The sequence below is a fragment of the Anopheles gambiae genome, chromosome 3 (assembly GCF_943734735.2).
Source record: "Anopheles gambiae chromosome 3, idAnoGambNW_F1_1, whole genome shotgun sequence".
Taxonomy (NCBI): Eukaryota; Metazoa; Arthropoda; class Insecta; order Diptera; family Culicidae; genus Anopheles; species Anopheles gambiae.
The window spans coordinates 82,605,295-82,625,200 of record NC_064602.1 but is presented as its reverse complement, the minus strand read 5'-3'; the positions used below and the strand labels follow the sequence as shown (position 1 = coordinate 82,625,200).

At 42.5% G+C, this 19,906-nt stretch overlaps 1 protein-coding gene and 1 long non-coding RNA gene across 3 annotated transcripts in view; one reads left to right on the top strand and one right to left on the bottom strand.

Moving 5' to 3' along the window:
* The window catches only part of LOC133393931 (uncharacterized), a 28,707-nt gene extending 19,475 nt beyond the window's left edge, over positions 1–9,232 (bottom strand). The window contains exons 1-2 of one of the 2 annotated variants that reach the window (XR_009766510.1): positions 8,899–9,232; positions 3,597–4,529 (exon numbers count right to left, since the gene is read on the bottom strand). This is a non-coding gene — a long non-coding RNA (uncharacterized LOC133393931). The remainder of the gene's footprint in view (positions 1–3,596; positions 4,530–8,898) is intronic. The other variant, XR_009766509.1, reaches the window with a different exon arrangement.
* Positions 9,233–12,074: 2,842 nt separating this feature from the next.
* LOC3291344 (uncharacterized) lies at positions 12,075–13,336 on the top strand. The gene is made up of 3 exons (XM_554727.3): positions 12,075–12,159; positions 12,235–12,328; positions 12,399–13,336. Exons 1-3 carry the CDS (start codon positions 12,139–12,141, stop codon positions 13,184–13,186), a joined length of 903 nt encoding a protein of 300 aa, XP_554727.2. The 5' UTR covers positions 12,075–12,138; the 3' UTR covers positions 13,187–13,336.
* The last annotated feature ends 6,570 nt before the right edge of the window (positions 13,337–19,906 follow it).

Sequence of the window (19,906 nt, the reverse complement as noted above, 5' to 3'; positions counted from 1 at the left end):
ATGTGCACAAACTCATTACGGGAATTAGTTTTACTACGTGTACGATACGTTCCTCGGCTCGGCAGGATATGTTTTCCACTTTTCGTACAATAGAAGAAGACGAAAAATCCACCGAGTAGGTCGTAAATATCGCTGCCTTTTCAAGAGGCACACCACGATGTCTCTGAGGTCGAGAAAAAAAAGACAAACCAAGCATGGTTGTCTCGTGCTTTGCTGACGTCAGTTAGAAAGGAGAGACATTTTCCCCCTGCATTAAAAGCACAAGAACGTGGTTCATGCTATAGAATTGCCTGCGCAAACCGGTCTGAATTCTTCATTCAGTAACGCAACCATACACTGCAACCGTGTGCTTTGTTTTCCATGGAATACTTTGAGCGTACTTATGTTTTTCAGAATTTCATACTTTTCCTGATGGTACTATAAACGCGGCTGGCAAGGCCCCTCGAATGATATACCCGGAACAGCACTCTACATAAAACTGGCACAATTCTTACGACGAACGAAATAATATAACGAAATAATGCGAGCTGCATCTAGCCTACAGAACAAATCAAAGTGAATTTTAAAACAAACAAGTGTTATGTCCGCAGTAGGAAGATAACCAAACGGGTGACGTTCGCATTATTTTCCATAAGCAAAATGAACATTCTAGGAATTTTATCTAATGAAAACAAGAATAATTTTGCTGATGGTATGGAAAATGTTTGAGAAAGAAAGGCCTGATGGAACAGTATAAAACTTTTTATCTTACAGTCAACAAAATGCTTAAGAAGCTAACGTTATTTATTATACTCAAGTATATAACGCTCAGCGATTCTCTTTAGAAGGAATGGTAGAGGAAAGAAAGAATGAGAACGACATGCGCTACGCCGCTTATCGCAATGAAACAAAAGTGTGAGTGATAACAGTCGCACGACAAATTGTCATTCTCATCGCTCTCTTGCCATGCACTAAGTGCTCACCCTACACTCGGTGATGTCAGATTGGCGGTTAAAGTGTTAATCCTAGTACAAATTCAAAACTGACACGAGATGTAACCTATTCAATGATTATATGTGTGCAATTGATTATGACAAAGTTTGATAGCCTCCTATGTATCTTCAATGGGACCCCACAACTCTACTTATAGGACCCCAAAAACAAAGTAAAACCGATATTTGACACAAAACAAAGTGAAATAATTGGTGTAAGCAAAACATTGATGTCTATGACGTGTTGGATACTTCTATCGTCCAAAATTAAGTTGTGAATAGTAGTCATAAGAGCATCTCTTTACTAATACGAAAACATTATTTAACTCTGAAATTTTGTCAATGCAGGCCTTAATGCAGGTTTTTGTAAAATTTTCATTGTGGTAAATCATGGTCATTTACGACGAATCAGCCGTTATGCATAGCCATTGCATTGCCGATTGTGAGCCCCACTTCCAATAATTCGTAGAATGCAGAAACTAAATTATTGTTGAATCCTCTGGCACGAGCAGTTGAGGTTGCTCCAAGCCTACAGAGAAACAGTGTCGGAGTTTCTGTTAGGAAATAAGTCATGTACGCGACCCCAGCAGGTTTCATGCCATTTCTTCCACGAAGTCAAAAATAAACTGTTTAAATATATTTTTTTTAGATTCCACCAAAGTTCTCATTTATTCTGAAAAGCTGGTTAGTTCAGTCAGTTCGTATCAGTTCCTATTGTTGTCCTCTTATTGTTGATTGAACACAGAAGCATGCAGTCGATTATGTTACCAGATAGTAGGGTTCGTTAAGCGCCTCATCAGCGTTGTGCATGTAACAGCATAATGCATAGCTGCTGTTTTCATAGGTCTTCAGATTATTGCAAATTTGTATGCTTTCTCCAGTTGCTGGTGGGTCCCTGACTTACAGTAACCCTTATTTAAGGTAATTTGTTCACATCTGCCCATCGCCAATTGATAGCAGATAGCAGAAGTAAAACAGATCGAAAAAATCCTGTTTCATTTTCCCCTACGATTCAATGACCGTCTTTCCCACTTTGATGTCAGGATGGATTAACCATCAGAATACAATATTTTGTATTTGTTATTTTGTATTGCCGTCCTTGCAGCAGTTATGTGCTTAATTATCACGACAACTCATTTACATGGTAAACCTGCCAAAAACTTAAACTAAGCAATTTGTAGAGCTTAAGATCTCTAGTAGCAAAATTAGATCCTCACCAAATTGTTTTGCTTGAACGTTTGAAAATTAGTTTTGCTCCCAAGTTTAACCAATTTAACAGAATGCTAAAACAGTTTCTCAAATATGTAGTCACCCTTTCCATCTTTCCCGCAGTATCCTTCTTTACCTTCTAATGAAAAATCTACTGCTTTCAATTCATTTCACAGAGTCACCATCTTCTTACCACCCATATGCTTCCACAGTCGAATGTGGCATGTACCATTGCGATCAAAATTCCACTTTTCCTTCTTTATACCTTCAAACATGCTACCGTTAATTATATTCTTACCAATCCCTTAACTGGCTTATAAACGTGCACCATAACACGCAGCGCATAATTTCCTTCTGTGTTCCACACCCGTCATAAATATAAACCCTTAATTGTGCTCGAAACCTCAATTCTTTGCCGCCAAAGAAAAGTCATTTCCCGCCTTGGTACCAAACCTTCTGCTTTCTCATCTTCTCAGCGCTTCTTCTCTTCTTCCTAGATGGTTTCTGAATTTGCTTCCATATTTTTATGAGCTTATCCCCCCCCCCCACCATGAAGGCGTGTTACTCCCTCAATCGTGAGCTAAAAATAACCGATCCATACAGGGGGTATGCGGGGAGTCGATATTCATTTCTCGCTTTTTTTCTGTCTTATGAAGAAGACCCTTCCAAAGAATATGAAATGAATAAAAAAAAGCCGAAATCCTAAACAAATAAGACGCTGCTCCCGATTTGGCAAACCAAACGCACACACAGCACCAAGAGGAAGGAAGCCATGAATGAAGATCTAAATTGTGTGTTTTACTTGCTTCTCCGAAACCATTTGCGCGTACAAAATACTGCTAGGGGGCCCCTAGAATCGCAGCATACGAAATTCTCCACAGCGCGCAAAACCGTAGAACGTCGGACGAGGCGGCATTCGAGAGGGATAGACAGTTGGAATAAAATTTGCATCTTTTATTTAGCTACCGTACTAACTCTCTTTCTCTGCTTTTTTTTTCTTGCCCTTAGTACTGACTTTTTCCTGCGTTCCTGCTCGTCTCAGTACTTGATCGAGTCTTATCTTTCGATTTACTTTCGGCAGCGTTCCCCCACAAACACGTACCAAACAAACAAAAAAAAAACAAAAAAGACAATTTCACCAGTTCACCAGGCCGAGCATATTTGCCAAAACAACTCCTACCAAGGCTACGAATAGAGCACAGGAAATCGATCTTCGGGCGCGTATCGGGTGAAAAGCGATATCAAATAACCATAAGGTCGTTTATTTTAGCTTCCCTTCGGCTGTACGCGTTGCGCAAAAACAAACCACGAAAAAAACAAAACAGGCCAAAAATTAAATCAAATAAACCCCCTCGACGACGCCGAGGTGTGCGGAGCGCTGTGCGAAATAAATATTGGTTGTCTGTTTGTACTTACAATTTATGCTAATCGGAAATTCATATCGCGACAGATTTTCCCCTCGAAACGCTGGGGCATTGGCTGCGTGGCGGCTCGAAACATTCCACCGATTTCAGCCACCAACTGGCAGGCTCATTTCCGGCTACGATCACATCGATCGTTGCGTTTCTTTCGATATCACTCGCGCGTGTTTGTGTGTGGTGGTTAGCTTTTTAAGGTTAGTTTCCACTAATAATACGTCAAAACTAGCACACCTACTAACACCGAGAAGCACACAGACACAGTACACCCTCTTTCTTGTTTAACTCACAAACGTTACACGCCATTTTTTTCATAGAAACACCGTGCCACAGTAGCGTGTATATTTACGATCACAAATGAACTTTTTTTTTCTTTTTGTTTTGCTACCCGCACAAGAAAACGGGATCGCATTGCACTGGACGCGCGTACCACAGCTGCCAGCTGGAGCACTTTTTGACAACGCCGGAACGCGGCGAACGCGCGAATAATACGTGCCCGCTGTGCGATAGCTGTCAAGTTAACGCAACGTGACGCGGGCTCTTTTTTAACACTTCAGAGTTGTTACGCTCGTTTCGCTCGCACACACGCAAACGTTTCAGAACCGCGAGCACATACTTATACTTTAGGAATGGTCACACTTAGCAAGGGTAGCTTCTTCGTTCACTTATTTTTAATACTATTATTTTATTTTATTTTATTATTATTTTTGAGGTAACAACACTACAACACTATTATATTTCTGTAAATATTCTACACAGCGAGTATATTTATATTTATATTTATATCTTGTATTCTTCATTTTATAACACTTCATAGCAATAACTAGATTATATTTTTACACTTCTTCACCTGTTTTTTTTCTCTTTTTGTACACACCTAATATTTCACATGTTTATCTTATGCTTTTCTGGTATATTCCACATGTTGAGCCTGAAAGTAATATGTTTTATTATTTACTTGACTTTATTAAATGTTTGTAGATTTTCTCTTTTATTTGTTTCATTTTACTACCATTTTCAGTATCTAAAAAAATCGTTTTTGCGTAGTCAACAACTTATTCTTCCTTTTGCATATTGTTTTTAGCAAACAGCTCCTGCTGTGTGTGTTTGAAAAGCGTACTGCTCGGTATCTCACCAATCCGTTGCCCACCCGGAGCGTGCAAATCAATATAAAGAGGGAGAAACTGTTCACCCTCACTCCCATTTTTCCTTGCATGCCTTGCTTGCCATTTTATCAACAGCACGGCCAGCAAGATCCATCGGTAACAGAATCCTTCTGTAACAGCTCCGTGACAAGCTCCGGGTGCGGCAACCATTATCCAGAAACTTTTCCAACGCCAGTATTTATTAGTCGTACTGGGTTAGCGAAACAGTCGAGTTTTGAGCGCGCGCGCGTTCGCTGTGCCTGACGGTGTGTTTCAATTTACCATCCATTTTCCATTGGAAGTAACAACGACAACAAAAAACTCACCATCGTTCTACGTGTCAGTTTCCCCCACGCAGCATACATCGTTTCCATTCCCAAACGCAGCCGCAACAGTAGCGCAGGTGGGAGAAGAAAAAAAAATCGAAACTGCGATTGAAAGATAATTTACGATCACGTACCCATCGTGGGACGGCAAACGTAATGTAGGTGAGCGCATCTGGGCGTGTGTGTGTGTGTGTGTGTGTGTGTATGTGAGTATGTGGAAAATCGAACCATTTTCCCACTGCGTACTGCGCTTTCATGTGACACTTTTTCCCTTCTCCTTTTGTACCATTTTCAGTACAGTTTCACGTCGTATTTCGCCTTCCAAGGGGTTGCTGCTTTTGGCAGCTGTACTGAGAATAGTAATAGAAGCACCCCAAGGGGTGTTTTTGTTGGAATTTCGAACTGTTTTCTAACACTCCGCTATGCCACGTGAGCAAGTGAACGTGCACATCGCGCAACTTCGCTATCGCTACTGCTGCTACGAAATCTATCATTTTCTTTTTATCTTTTTTGGTGTTTCATGTTTTTTTATCAGCTTGAAAGTGGGGTGAAATTTACTTGGTGACCTTTGCAGGAATTCTATTTCTATAAATGCATTTAGAAGTTTAAAAATAAAACATAATAGAAAATGGTATGCAATACTTCTTTCTAGATATCAATAGCTTGATGTTTGTACATGTTTTGTGTTTAAAAATCAGCTCCCAGTTCAGTTCAGTTTTAACAAAGACTGTAACGAGCACAGTTTTAACAAAGACTGTAACGAGCATAATACCTAGTATAATGATGCAACAATGATTTCTCTTTCCAGGCAGCAGTTAGGGAGCAGCAAAGCATATAAAATTACGTGAGTGAGTTTTGTCAAACTTTATTGAACAAACAAGGCAACCCTCACAAACTGTTGAGCAAAGGAATAAGCTGTTTTCTTTGATGTTAGGCATCCATGCATGCAAAGTCTATCCCAAGCCAAGATTATCAAACCATGACCAAACGGATAATTTCCGTTTGCTCATAGCAAACAAAGCTCATATAGATTTGCTTAGTTTCCCATTTACTTAGGTATGCACCCATTTGGAATAAGGTCTTAAGGTTGAAGACATCAAGTTAATGCTCATAAGTCACATAAATGTGTTTTAATTAATACATTTTTCAAAAAAACCAAATTTAGACCTTATTTTTATTTTAGGAAAGTTCACACTAAAACAGATCCAGTAGAAAGTTGAACAGATTATTGATGATTTCCAGCCAATACATGTTAAGCTGTATTTTTTGTATGTAAATGTAAAACATTGTCAAGATCTTGGCTATAAAAATTCGAAATTATCTGTCTCACGCCAAATCCCATTTTTGGCTGAATTTACAGGGCAATTAAATACCGAAACAAAATATTGAAATCATTTTTAATAGACGGGGTTTCTTTATGTTATGAAAGCATGAATTGCTCGAGAACACTTCTTTCTTCATAAGTGCAATTTAATCTCCCAGCATGACTCCGACTATGTAAACATTATTATACCCGTCAAAGCCGTACGATTGACTTCAAGGCAAGTGTTTTGCAAATCCTTCCTCCCGCAAAGTGATCCTCCCCTCCCGTGGCCCCGTGATTCATCGCAAACATAATCGAAATGTCTTGACTCTAATGACCCTTGGTTTTACATCCCCATAAATCCTCATAGTAATGGAGCACATCGTGCGAGCTGTATTGCTACGGCGTAAAAGCTTCCTCTCTTCTGCTCTTTCTCTCTCCCCCTACTCACTCATCGTGGTGCATTTCCATTTCCTGCACCAACACATCACGCTTGAAACGGGCGGACAAGAAAAGTTTGTTTGTATTCCAAGCTGCGAGCGCCGAAACGTGGCATCCGTCTGGACAACACCTGTGCGGTCATTTGCACCCGCCGAACACGAACTGCATTCTTTGCTCCCCTTCACGTCAAGGTTTTACGGCGGCGTTTCGTTCGTGCTCTGCATGCAAAGTACATCCTTCCGGGTTTGGGTACATTAATGACCCAAACGTTGTCAGTTTACAGTGTTTGTTGTAAAGTTGGTTTTTCACTCTCTCTCTCTCTAGCTCTCTTTTTCATTTTTGTTACGTAGAGTCAACAAATGGCAACAATTTTCACACCTACAGCAGGGGCTGACATGCGTCGAGTATGGCAGTCACTGAGCACATACATTCCTTCTCCCTTCCCTCTCTCTCTCTCTCGCCTGCTCTTCCTGCGCCTTCCTTCACGCCTTATCCGAGCTCCGATGTTTCTACCACCTTGGGATTCGCGGAGGGCGGATTTTATGTGTTTTCCAGCAAGAAAACAAAAAGCAAGAAAAAACATCATCACCACCGAGGAACTCGCATACTCTCGCTCGCATGCTTGGCGACCCGAACAGAAAGGATCCCGTGGTGTGGCAAATGCCGTGGCCGTAAATTATTTTTTAATATTCTATTTATTTACATTTTATCGCTTTTCCCTACCATTCCTCCCCCCCCACATTCCATCAGCGGCGAGCGGTCGCCGTCGATCGATCGTTCGGACGGCCGGGCGCGCTTCTATGTTTATGGGTGTAAAAAGCAATTTATGGAAGCAAATGGTGTTCGTTCGGCTGCTGTATCGATAGCTTTGTGTGGGCGAGCGAAATCATACGGAATAATAATAAAAAGGCCACTGTAGAGCCGAGGCTTCAAACCGAGGCTGGAAATTTGTCGCCAAACTGTACGAACCTGAGCGAGTGTAATGTAATTTTCGGCGCTATTATGTAGCAGCAGGGTGGGCATAAGAATCAAAGTAATGACGTAAGCATCCAGGTTATGGATATCAGATTTGGCCATTTTTCTTACACCAGATTTGGGGTTTGATTTTCATGCTTTTCTTTTGTTTTTGTTACAATCCTATAAATACTGAACGCTATTGAGCTATTATTAAAATATGTCACATTCACCACACGAACATCGCATTTGTTTTGATCACACAGCAAGATTCATGTCACCAGGCCCAGGCTCGTCGCTACACAACCGCACTCGAATCCCCTCCAATTCCCCACACAGCTTCTTACGGTGGGTTAGGTTATGTGTGGCCCAAAACTGTCACAAACAGACACCGAACTGGTCTGCACGAATCCCATCGCTACAAATTTTAATGATGTCTCCGATCACTTCTGGCCGCTCATACTTAAATCGTGTCACAATTTTTGCCACCCACTTTCTCCTCCCCGGGTCAGCGCCTTTTCACTCTGCACCACTCCTCGATACACATTCACAACATCACAGGCATTAGGCAAGTTAACGACGACGACGACGACCGGCCCGCGCACGGACTCGCCACTGTGGCTGAATTAATTGCATCTCTTCCGACCGATTAAAAGCAAGTGACAGATCGGATTTGCAGAAAATTTTGGCAAACGACCCCTTGATGGTGGTGGTGATGGTGGCTGGTGCAGCGAGCCACATTCACCCCGCCTCGTGTTGCTTCGGTCGGTTGGACCGAGTGATGAGTGGAACGGTATAAATCAAACTCTTTTCCTCTTGGGCATCGCTGCCCTGCCCGTGCAGTGGCAGAAACGAAATTAATTACACCACCATTTCCACTTCCACTTCACCACGAACGGATTTCATGTGTGCGTGTATGTGTGTGTGTGTTTGTATGTTTCGACAAAAACACGATCGGTTGTCCCGCCACCGCACACGCTCTAATGGCGTGTGTCAATTAGACGCTGCACAGTCCCGTCATCATCTCGACTGGAGATCAAGCGATTTGGACAGGAGCGTTGGAAAGTGCGGGTGCGCGTGCCACTCGTCATGATTGTGTTGCAACCACCGAGCTCATCCGATGAAACACACCTTCTCAATGGCGGAGGTTATCTATTCACTGCACTACACTACACTTTTGCTCATTGTGCGTCACCACCATTACCCTTTTTTTTCGACCGCGGCACACCACTAAACCGCAACGGCACTCCAGCAGCAGTTGACCGGTGGCTGTTCCCACCCACTGAATGTGATAGCGGGGCTGGGGGAAAGGGTGGTGGGGAGGGGGGGATGGTTTGTCCCAATGTAAGTGTCGACGGTTGGGCCCCCCAACCAACAACGAACAAATCCAAACAGCACCACCGTTGTTGTTGCGTGTGCGTCCTGCTTGCTGGCAGCTCGAAGACTGAGCGGTTTTCCACACTCTCTCGCAGGACGTTGGAGCCCCCGGATTGAACACACACAAACACACACACAAAGGAGCGAGGAAAAGCGGCTGCCACATACATACCAGCCGGTGCCGAACACAGCTTCTGTGAGACTAGTTTCTAGCGCTCCTCTCGACGGAGCGCTTCCAACGCTCTCTAAAGTCTCTCGCGGGGCTATCTAAGTGTGAATGAAAAAAAAAAACATCTCACCTGCACGCACATTCGCTTCTTATCAATTCCTACTCTCCTACATACAATCTCATTTGTGCCCTCTTTTTATCAAACGGCGATACAGCGGTGCAAGAAAGAGACCAAACCCCGCTTCGGAACAACAACTTGTTGGAGGGAAACCCATTCACACGTGCAATGAACGTGCGCTGGGTGAGAGACCGTTTTATCGCAATGCAATAAATGAGATAAATTGCTCAGAGCGGATGCAAGAGAATTGCTTTTTGAGAGCTGCTCTCACGCGCACGGCCGTGTGAGTGAGAAGAGAGCTTAGTGAGCTGTTGTGAGTGGCTCACTGGACGAGCAAACGATAAGTTTGCTGTAGTCGAATTTTGCGCGCTTTATTTTTTTGCTGGGGAAAACGATAAGTTACGTTTGCAACGGTATCTATTCCCCCGGTTGTTGTGGAAGTGAACTAAACATTCTGCTATGAGTTGATTCTGAGCGAAGAGGAATGTACTCGTTGCTACCAGGAGTAGTGAATTATTTATTTTGGACTATTATTTTTGCACAATCATGCGCTGTTTTAAACCAAGCTGAGCTTGGTTCTTGTTTTTCTCAATTCTAGCAACTGCCCGTCGAAACACGCCCCAACTTCCTGATAAATTCATCCAAACAAGCATGCCTTAGCTGCCGTCCTGCTTCACACCGTGTCACTTCAAAGTAGCACTTTATTAACTCAAGTTTCCACCAGTTTCCCAGGCCGGTGGTACAATCTTACCCCATTGTCGAGCGCACGGCACCCGTGCTCATCAAATTACCCCGGCAGGTGATTTTAAAAAGCTGCTCAACTTAACCGCTCCACTGTCTCCACGGATCTCATTTGGGGAGGGGTAGGATGGACGGGAACTGTGATAATAAACAACAAAGTAAGCTTTTCCTTCCTCGCGTGTCGACACTCCAGCAGCTGCCCACGCTGCTGCACGCTGCTAAGCCCATAGATAGTCAAAGTTGCGGAAGCTGCACGAAATGCGCATGGAAAGAACAGAAGGGGGGAAAAAAACACCGCCACCACCTTGCTCTTGAGCTGCGAGGAGCGGGCAAAAGTTCCTGCACTTGGAAGCGCATGCAGCCGGAACACAAATGGAAATGACTCATCATCAACTTGGCGGTTGAAGAAAACGAACGACCGTAAAACACACAGGGAAAGAGCGTAAAACAGAACGTCACACTGCATAAGACAAGGTGCCGAGCGATGCAGCAGCGAAGAACGCGTAACATTATCCACAAGCTGTGCGGAATTGTAGTGTGCGCGGCCGTAAGGTAAGAGGCAAAGTTGTGCCAACTATTTGCCACGCTTGCATTCGAGAACAGTTCGAGATTTCAGTTTATGATTCTAGGAAGCGTTACCAGAGGAGGTATATGATGTTACAAGAGTTTGCCCGTACGGAAGCTCTCTCGTTGTGAGGACATGTCAATGGTGTAGCTTTTCTGAGCATCGGTTTGAGAAGGGTGCTTTTTTTGGCAGGTTATATACATTCCATGCACTGTCGGTTGTATTATTTTGTGCAACTCATTCAGTATTTTCTGAACAAGTTTTTCCACTTCACAGTACAACACTTTTTAATTAGTCTTGTTTGTGGGTTAGTTTGGATTCTTTTGTGAATTATTCACCGTTAGGAGAGATTTGTCGTGTGGGGCATACTTTTTGGGGTATTGGCATGACATTTGAATTGGGAAATTATTTTAAACCTAGCTCATATAAAACTATTTTATTCCTTTTTAACTGTAAGTACTAACTGTTTGACGTATGGGATTCGGTTTCACTTATTATGGTATAGAATTCAAAAAAATAGTCCATAACTTAGGACCTATTTTTTCGAAATCTGGTATGTTTGGTGTGGTATTTCTGAAGAAGTGTAGAATGAATATTCTATTTTAAATCATCAAAATCATCGTTTGATATTGTGATAAGTTATCTGTATTTATCTGTTGAACAAAAGCCATCAAATGCAAACGTCCCCAGAGAACGTTTTACTCGGAAATTTTTGAGAAATTGCAGACCACTTCAAGCAACTAACTCCTAGGAAAACAAGTTATCTCCTCGATGATTGTTTTGCATGACACATATGATTCTCTCAATGCAAGTTTATAAAACAATTCGCATGAATTCTGTTTGAAAGGGTCTAATTAAAATACATTGTATTTATGCAACAAAGCGTAATTTCGTAAGAAATACTAAAACAGCTCTTCATAGAGAATTGACCATATTGCAGTAATACTACCTACTTGACTATGGTAGCACATCTTCGAACCAGTTATGTGATGCCCCAATTCCTTTGAGTGAATTACGCCAATGATTCTTTCAAAGAACGAAAAAAAAACAATGTTCTGAGTCACGCATGCAAATATCGATCAACGAATGCTCCGTACATCTCATCGTCTTATTTTTAAAATTCTCTCACACCTGTAGCCCAGCTTCGCACAAAACAGAAGTTTGCGTGAACGATTAATTAGCAGAAGCTTGGCGACATCCGTGTGTTTGGGAATTTGACAGCATTTCTCCCAGCGTATCGCCGTCTAGAATAGAGTTGCTAAATACGCAAAAACAAATCACTCAAGGTCATACTCGGAAAGAATCGATATAAAAATGAACCACAACACCATCGCCGAAATCAGTTGAGTGAATGGTGTGAGTTGTGAACGTTGGGTATTTTTAAGCACGGTATCAAACAATATGGGTTCTCTTGTTGCTCTGGTAAAGACTGTTCTCAAGTTCACTATTACTCCAGCGTAACTTTGCGTATTTTAATCGATACCGTTTTATTTTTAGCTTGTGTTATCATTCGTGACGTATTCTAGAGCGTATCAGATCGACATAACGGGTGCAGATGCCCGATCGTACCAATCCATCCAAAATAGTGAAAGTAAGATCGGACACCGTTTCGTATTGGAAACTACACGATTACTAATCAAATCACCTTCCTTGTCTTTCAGATCAATTTAAGTACGGCTACCAAGTAACGAACGTAAACGATCAGTTCCAGCACAAGCTGAAAAGTGCCGACAACGTAACGTACGGCTGTTACGGATATACGCATCCCGCTGGCGAAGGTGTGCATCGTACTTTCTTCGTTGCCGATCAGTTCGGTTACCGTATCGTGCTTTCCGGTCAACCAACCACCATATATCCTGCCCCAGGAACGAGCCCTGTTTTACGGCAATGGCAAGAGCTTGCGTTTCCAGCGGCTTGCTTTGAAAACGATAACGCAAAAAGAGCAGGAGCATCTCAAGCAGCAAACAATCCTAACGAAGACCGTGGACGCAGTGGTTTAGAGTTTGCTTCTTCAGATCTGCGACCCATCGTAGACTCGTCTGACCGTGGGCACAATGGTATGAAGTTTGCTGCTACTGATCTGCGACCCATCGTAGACTCGTTTGGCCGTGGGCGCAGCGGTTTGGAGTTTGCTTCCACCGATCTGCGACCGATCGCCGTGCCGTATGATCACGAACAAAGTGATATACAGTCTGCTGGTTCTGAGGTAGTTCCTGTAACAGAGTCGGAAAATCATGCAAAAAGCACCAACAAATCTAACCAATGTTGGCGTCCTTTTGCTGGCGAGAATGGCAAGTCATTTATACAAAGTTTACAGTGTACGTCCAATGATGCGCGAAGTAATCAGGTGATAACTCTGTTCTATCCGTTCCGAGTTGCGTGTTCCGATATGGAAGCGTTTGAGAAGGAATTGAATTTACTAGTTACCAAATTTGATCGCCAATCGTAGACTATGCTCAAAACTTCTCTCTAGCTGTAAGTGTTTGTTAAGCTGTCTTTTACAAGATCCGCCGACAGGATCAATCGATTAGGTGATGAGATCGTTTATTCATTTGTGATTATTAGTTTAAGGAAAATAAAATTTGTGTTTAAAACTAAATCATTGTCTTTGCTCTAGTACATCTCTAGAGTCTCGGAGTCCAAAAATAAATAGAATACATTACTCGTCACAACGGATCATTTTATAAGATGAGGTCCGTTTTACGAATTATATGAAATCATATCGTACGAAGAATACACAAAATATAAAAATAAATGATACACTTTTAACACACCACACCCAAAACGTTAAAAAAATAACCTAAAACGATAACATCAGATAGAAAAAGAGATAAATATGTTAAAATTTGGATGTTCATTCGCCTCTCACGTGTACTCTCACTCTTTATGGGTTTTTAGGCGTGTGGCATGAAGCGTCATCTTCATCACAGTGCTAATAGGCAAGAGGCATAACTCTTAACTTTTCACATTCCTCCTTATATTCACCGTGCGATAGGCTATTGCCCTGCATAGTACGCCCCGTAGTGAGTTCACGGTTAATCAAAGATGTTAATTTTTAGTGCGACATTCCAACAACGCTTTGTTTTGCCACCTCATAGGTTAGCTGATGGAATACATTATCCACCAAATATATACCTCTTTATGCAGCTGTTGAGTTGCCTATCCTATTAAGATAAAGAATTGCGGTATTCATTTTATACCAAATTTCTTCCATTTTTTTCAATCCGGTACCTTTTCTCATTGCCCACCATGCTGCTATTGCATTCAGCAGAACAGCCGAACGGTCGACTTTTATTAATTTCCAACTACTTTTGAACTCCACTCCCGCTGACTTGTTAGGTAAATTGTATAAGACTCACTTTTGCCTCTATACCACCCTTCCCGGCCACGCCGCGAAACCGCCTGCCCCTTCGGTCTGTAACATTATTGGTTTCCCTTTCGAGACTATCCTAATCCTGATAGCATCGCCTCATCCGGTACAACGTGCAACCAATCGGTATAAATCTTCCATTTAAGCACTGTACACAGCAACCAATACTGGTTGGAGGGAAAGCCACCGGTGCAAGAATGGAGCGTCCGACCTTCGGACCAAACTTTTGCTGCCCTGCCCAACCGGCCAGGATGCCTTCGGATGGACAGAGCATCGAATTACTTATACCGCTTCACGGTGTTGCAGAAAAGAAAGCGGAGAAAGTTGCACCCCGTACCCGTCAACTGTACATCGTTAAGTAAGGGAAGGATCTCGGGCAATCGAACCGTTTCGAGGCACCTTCGGGGATAAAGCAGGGATACAGCTCGAAGCAATCGAAGACACACGGCAGCAAAGAGGGGAATTCAATGTGGCACTGTTTTTGCGAGACGGTAAAACTGAAGCTGCAACTGCAATCGATGAAAACTTCAGCCCGATGAACCAATGCAGCAGCAGATGGGGATGGGAGGCTTCTAGTTTGTGTAACGCCAGCGAGATTGCCCCGACCGACAGAGGTCGACCGACTCGAAACGGGTGACACAAAAGTTGATGTAATTGATTTCAAAATTTATCCAACCCAAAGGGAGCGAAGCTACCATCAGCTCAAGTTTGCAGCAGAATGACAGAAGGGAAGCTTCCGGCGCCTCTGTCTCACCGTCTCTCCCTCTGCCTTAAAGCCAGCTCGATAATGGATTTGTGGTTTCCAGATCAGATAGTTTCCTGGTTGCGCACACACACACACACACGCACGCCACAACAGTGTTGTGTTAGAAAGGAGCGGGCAATGTTGCGTAATTGTTGCTGCCGCAAGGCCCCTGGACGTGCGGGAAGCAAAGTTTCGCAGCCGAGATCGGTTTTCCTCAGCGATGGTGGTTCAATCGTTTTACAAGCTGTCGGTAGCGTGTCATGATAACTTGAGGTGGAGAAGATAACACGCAAACCAAAGCTGGTAACCGTAGAAGGTGGCGCGCGCGCTCGAGAGAGAGTTGGGCGGTAAGTTTGCGATGCAATTTCGTACCATTCATGGCACGGGATGGCACGAGTAATTTCATTAGGTGATGGGTAGGAAATGCTGCATCGCAGACTGACACACAAACACACAATGGCACTCGAGAGGAAGGTTAAGATCTTCGAGTGCGAAATGAAAGCACTGTGCAAAGTATTAATTTTAAACTGGTGCAAGCGTGATTGAGCCGGTGCTGCAATAACTTTTGCAAATGTTCAATTTTGCTCGATATTGAGCGGATGATAATGCACTTATCGCAGCAATAAATTGACGTTTCCATCGGGATTATGATGCAATAAAGGCACGAACCATATTAAACCATTACAATATCTTGGAAGGATTGTCATTGAGGTAGAGTTATTACAGTTTACGATAGCTCACCATCAGTTATACCCAGAAGCTACTGAACAGCAACAGTTTTGTTCGAAAACGCCTTAAAGTATGCAATGTGTGAGCCATATCTAGCTCCTTTAGCCCCATTCAGTAGACAGATTAGTGGTACAGCAACAAATCAATGTCAATATTATACAATTATTCTACCATATGATTCATTCATGCTTGAACTGCCTAATGCCGAACTAAACAAATAACCAATATCTACGTTGTACTCGCCCATTGAATTGCGGCAAAACCGCAACGTCAAACACCTTAACCACAGTGCGACCGAACGCCGCCAAGCATCTCGCACGGTACCCGCACGGCCGTGCGACAAATGGTACCCCAGTGTGTTGTGGTGCCTTTCCTGTCCTGCCCTTCCCCTTTCTACCCGTGGAGGCCTAATGATGTCAAATTTATTGTTCATCGTATTGTCGTTAATTATGGCCGCTACGGGGTTGGTTTTTCGATGGTAATACATATTCCGGCCCCGGGAACGACCTGCTGCTGGTAGGTGGTCCAGCGATAAACGAATGATTAGGGCGGTTTCAGCTGGCAGCGATATAAAATGGTAGCGCTGGCTAAAAATGGCACCACCGTGAAGGAAGGAGTGAAATGAACTGGAAGCAGGAAGGAAACTTTTTAGCCCACCAGCTACAAATAAACATCTCCGGAGAGGACGTTGCAAAGCGTAATGCGGTTGTTAAAGTAAGGCCATTAAAACACACCTGCTACACTGATAGAATGAGACATTGCAAAATGGCGCTATAATTTGATAGCAGCTAGAACGCATTGGTAAGGGGATTGTATTTCATTTAAAAAAAATGATTATAATAAATAAAATGCTGTTGGGTTCAGCTTGGATCCAGTCTCCGGATCAGGATTAGTTCCTGTCCGAAATCTAATCTGTCCATGGTAACTATCTAGATCCGAATTAATTCCTGCACCAGAATTACCAAATAATAATAGAATACCTGTATCTGACATCAGTTATGTATCCGGCTAGGATCCAATATTCCTAGTCCGTGGTAGGTGCAATACCAGCTCCAGAACTAGAATAGGTTTGCGTTTAAGAACCAGATCAGTATTGTCACCGAAAATCAATCGCATAGTGTGTATTAGCCTCGGAAGAAGATATCTATTGAAGGTCTTTTGCGGTATTACTTATAGGATCGAATCATTAGAAAGATCAAATCGAGATCAGTTGACACACAATAGGACTAGCATCAATATCTAAACCAATAGATTTGCCTCCATAGCTCCGTATATTAGGATCATTATGTGTTCCTGGCAGGCCTACGATCAATTTGGTAACAGTTGTTGGATCGTGATGAGTGCTTGATAACATAAGTAATGTACAAAATCCTCCTATTCCAGCACAAACTTTGTACTGTCACCGTAAACACTACATGCACACCTCCAAATCGTTTGTATCATCCACACAAATTCATTAGCGCTCACCTTTTTATGCTATATCTACGCTGCATTAATGAGTTTCCAAATTGCGGATTTAACCCTCACCGTGGTGAGATAGGTTTTTATATCATTTCTTTGGGGATTATCATGCACGTACACAACGGCCAGTTCAGTTTTGGATAGCTCCCATTGCGATTTCCCATTAGAGTGCGAAGGACACCGAACGGGGTAAAAACGGGTCTTTCGATTCGATCTCACGATGTCACATGATATGCACCTAGGGAGTAATACTTCAGTCAAAAAACCTGCATGCATCACACGGTGGGAATCGTTTTTCAACCACAACCACGCACACACAATCACCTCCGGTTGAGGTTGCAGCCATATGGTTCGGTACACTCCCTGAGGATCATGATTTCCACGGTCTCGTGCTAGCGAGAAGTAGCGAAATGACACGAACTCGATACGCTTCGAGTCGTTTCAATTTTCTCCTCAATCGAACCAATGCCCGCTATTTGCGATGCTCTCGTCAGCGTGCTCTGTGGGGCGGTGATTTTAGCGTCAAAGAAACACGCGAAACACAAAAAAGTATCATAAAGTGCCGCGGTTTCAAATGCAGCGGAGAAGAGTGATGAAAAAGGATAAAATCTACGGTAAAGTTTTTACACGTGCTACATCAAAACCAAGCGAAAGAAACGCCATTCTTCCTCGGCAGAAAGATATGTTCATTCGCACAAAAGATAAACTTTGCACGCACGCTTCGCGACATTCGCCCACCTGGCTTTCTGTGTGCAGGATAACAATTGAGCTCTCACGTAACCCGGCGAGAGACAGGCGCTGACGCTTTTTAAAACAACATCTCTCTTCGAGCGTACACAAGACACGAATAAAAACTTTGCTCAACATTTTTGTTTGCTTCGCTACTAAATGTTCCCATCAAAATTGACATACGCAACCCCTTTTGACGTACATTGTCAAACCGTGCGGCGAAGTTAATCAGCATCAGTGTGCTGAAAGTTGTTCGCACACACGAACTAACTTTTAATACCAAAAAAAAAAAATCATGCATGCTAACGTCCTTCAGGGAAAACGTTTCGCTTACATTTCTTCACTCTAACGTTTTCTTTTCCGCACTGAACGTTTGTGTTCCGTGGCAGTAGCACACTCAAACGCTTCCACGTACGCACGCACGGATGCCCTATCACAGCACTGGAAGTGTTTGTCGACTGCTGTGTGCGAAAGATAAACATTCGCTGCATCGTTTCCCAATCAGAATGGGATCACAAAACAGCCAAAATGGTTTGCCAAAATGTGTCTTCTCTGTTTCATGGCAGACCGGTCATGAACATGTGTGCTGTTACGAGGAATCGGGTGCGTTTCCATTCGTTTGCAATGCATTCCAACAGGCTTTTAGTCGGCACAATAATGCTAGCTGGAAATCGGTTTACCTGGTGGCTACTCTTCTCCGGCATAGCATAACAATTTCACCAATTAGACCCTTTCTCTTAGTTTTCAATTGCTCATTATCCATGGCAGCGGTGCACACCTGACAGGCAACAGAAATCCAACCATGAATTGCAATTGCGTTTGTGCACTTGGGCGTCGCTCTTTGTTTAGATGTGCCAGTCGCAATAGCATTTGAATGGAGGAGAAGAGTACCACTTCACCCTGTGATATCATTAGCACATTCTCTTTTATATGAATTCTGTATTACGCATCAGGATTGGCCTTTTTGTGTTATGAAAAATAGCTATTAATTTTAATTACCCTTTCGGTTTGGAAAATAAGCTTACTCGCAGCTGCTTTTCAGTTATTATTTAACCGCATTCCGGTGTTCTTGTACTTGCAGCAAAACTGAGCTATTTTTTATGTGAAACAACACTAGAAATGTAAAAAGAATGACAATAATATGATACACTAGAAATGTCATTGAAACTAGCTATTGCTAGGCTTAATTTGGTAAAGGGAATGAACAATCAAAAGCTAGAATGTTGATTTAAACATAAAAATCACTCTCTAAAAGTCATCAAAGTTTTATATTATAAAAAAAATGTTAAGCAACTCGATGAACAAGATGTCCTCACGCATGCTTGAATTTGACTGTGAATAATTTGGTAATCGTCGCGAAGATTTCATCTGCCATTTAGTTAAATTGATAAAAGTGAAATGATTTCATCGAGTCTAGTCAAAAATTGAACCTCAGTCTTGATTTATTTCAACAGGCTCCTTCTTTCTCCAAAGTTAATTTCGGTAAAGACTGGAACTGCATGATCGTGTCGTTAATATCTATCAACACACAAAGTATTATCATTCGTATGTAATTTGTTAGTAGTATCATTCGTATGTAACACAAGAACCAACAATAACTTGAATTTCATTGTAGTTCCATGTCAAAAACTTGTTCTAACAGTGCAGCAAATAAAACTTCAAATATCTATTAAATAAAACGCTTTCTCCTTCTATCTTTTATGCCATTAAGTGTTAAAATAATCCACACATTTTGATATCATTTAACGATACCAAACGTACTAATGCATCCTTTTTAGTCTTTTATTCCATTCTGGAAACCATCGTTTTGCCCTGCCCCTCGGGCTCTTCTCCAATGCACATGCCATTTCAACCTTCCATCCACCGTCACAATATTACCCCCGTTATCTGCCCACAAAATATCAATATTGACAAGCCCATAATCGGGTGCGTGCATTTATGACACGCACCACGTTCGGTCTGCCTGCAAACATAAGGCCACCCGCGCGCCACTATCTGGCAACTCATCCCAACAACGGTATCAAATAATGATTATCATTTACTTATCTTCAGTGCCCGTACGTCCCCGTTGAAACGACCCGGGATTTTTGTTTTTTAATCGTGCAGATTATTATCCACAGCTTCTTGTCACAGAT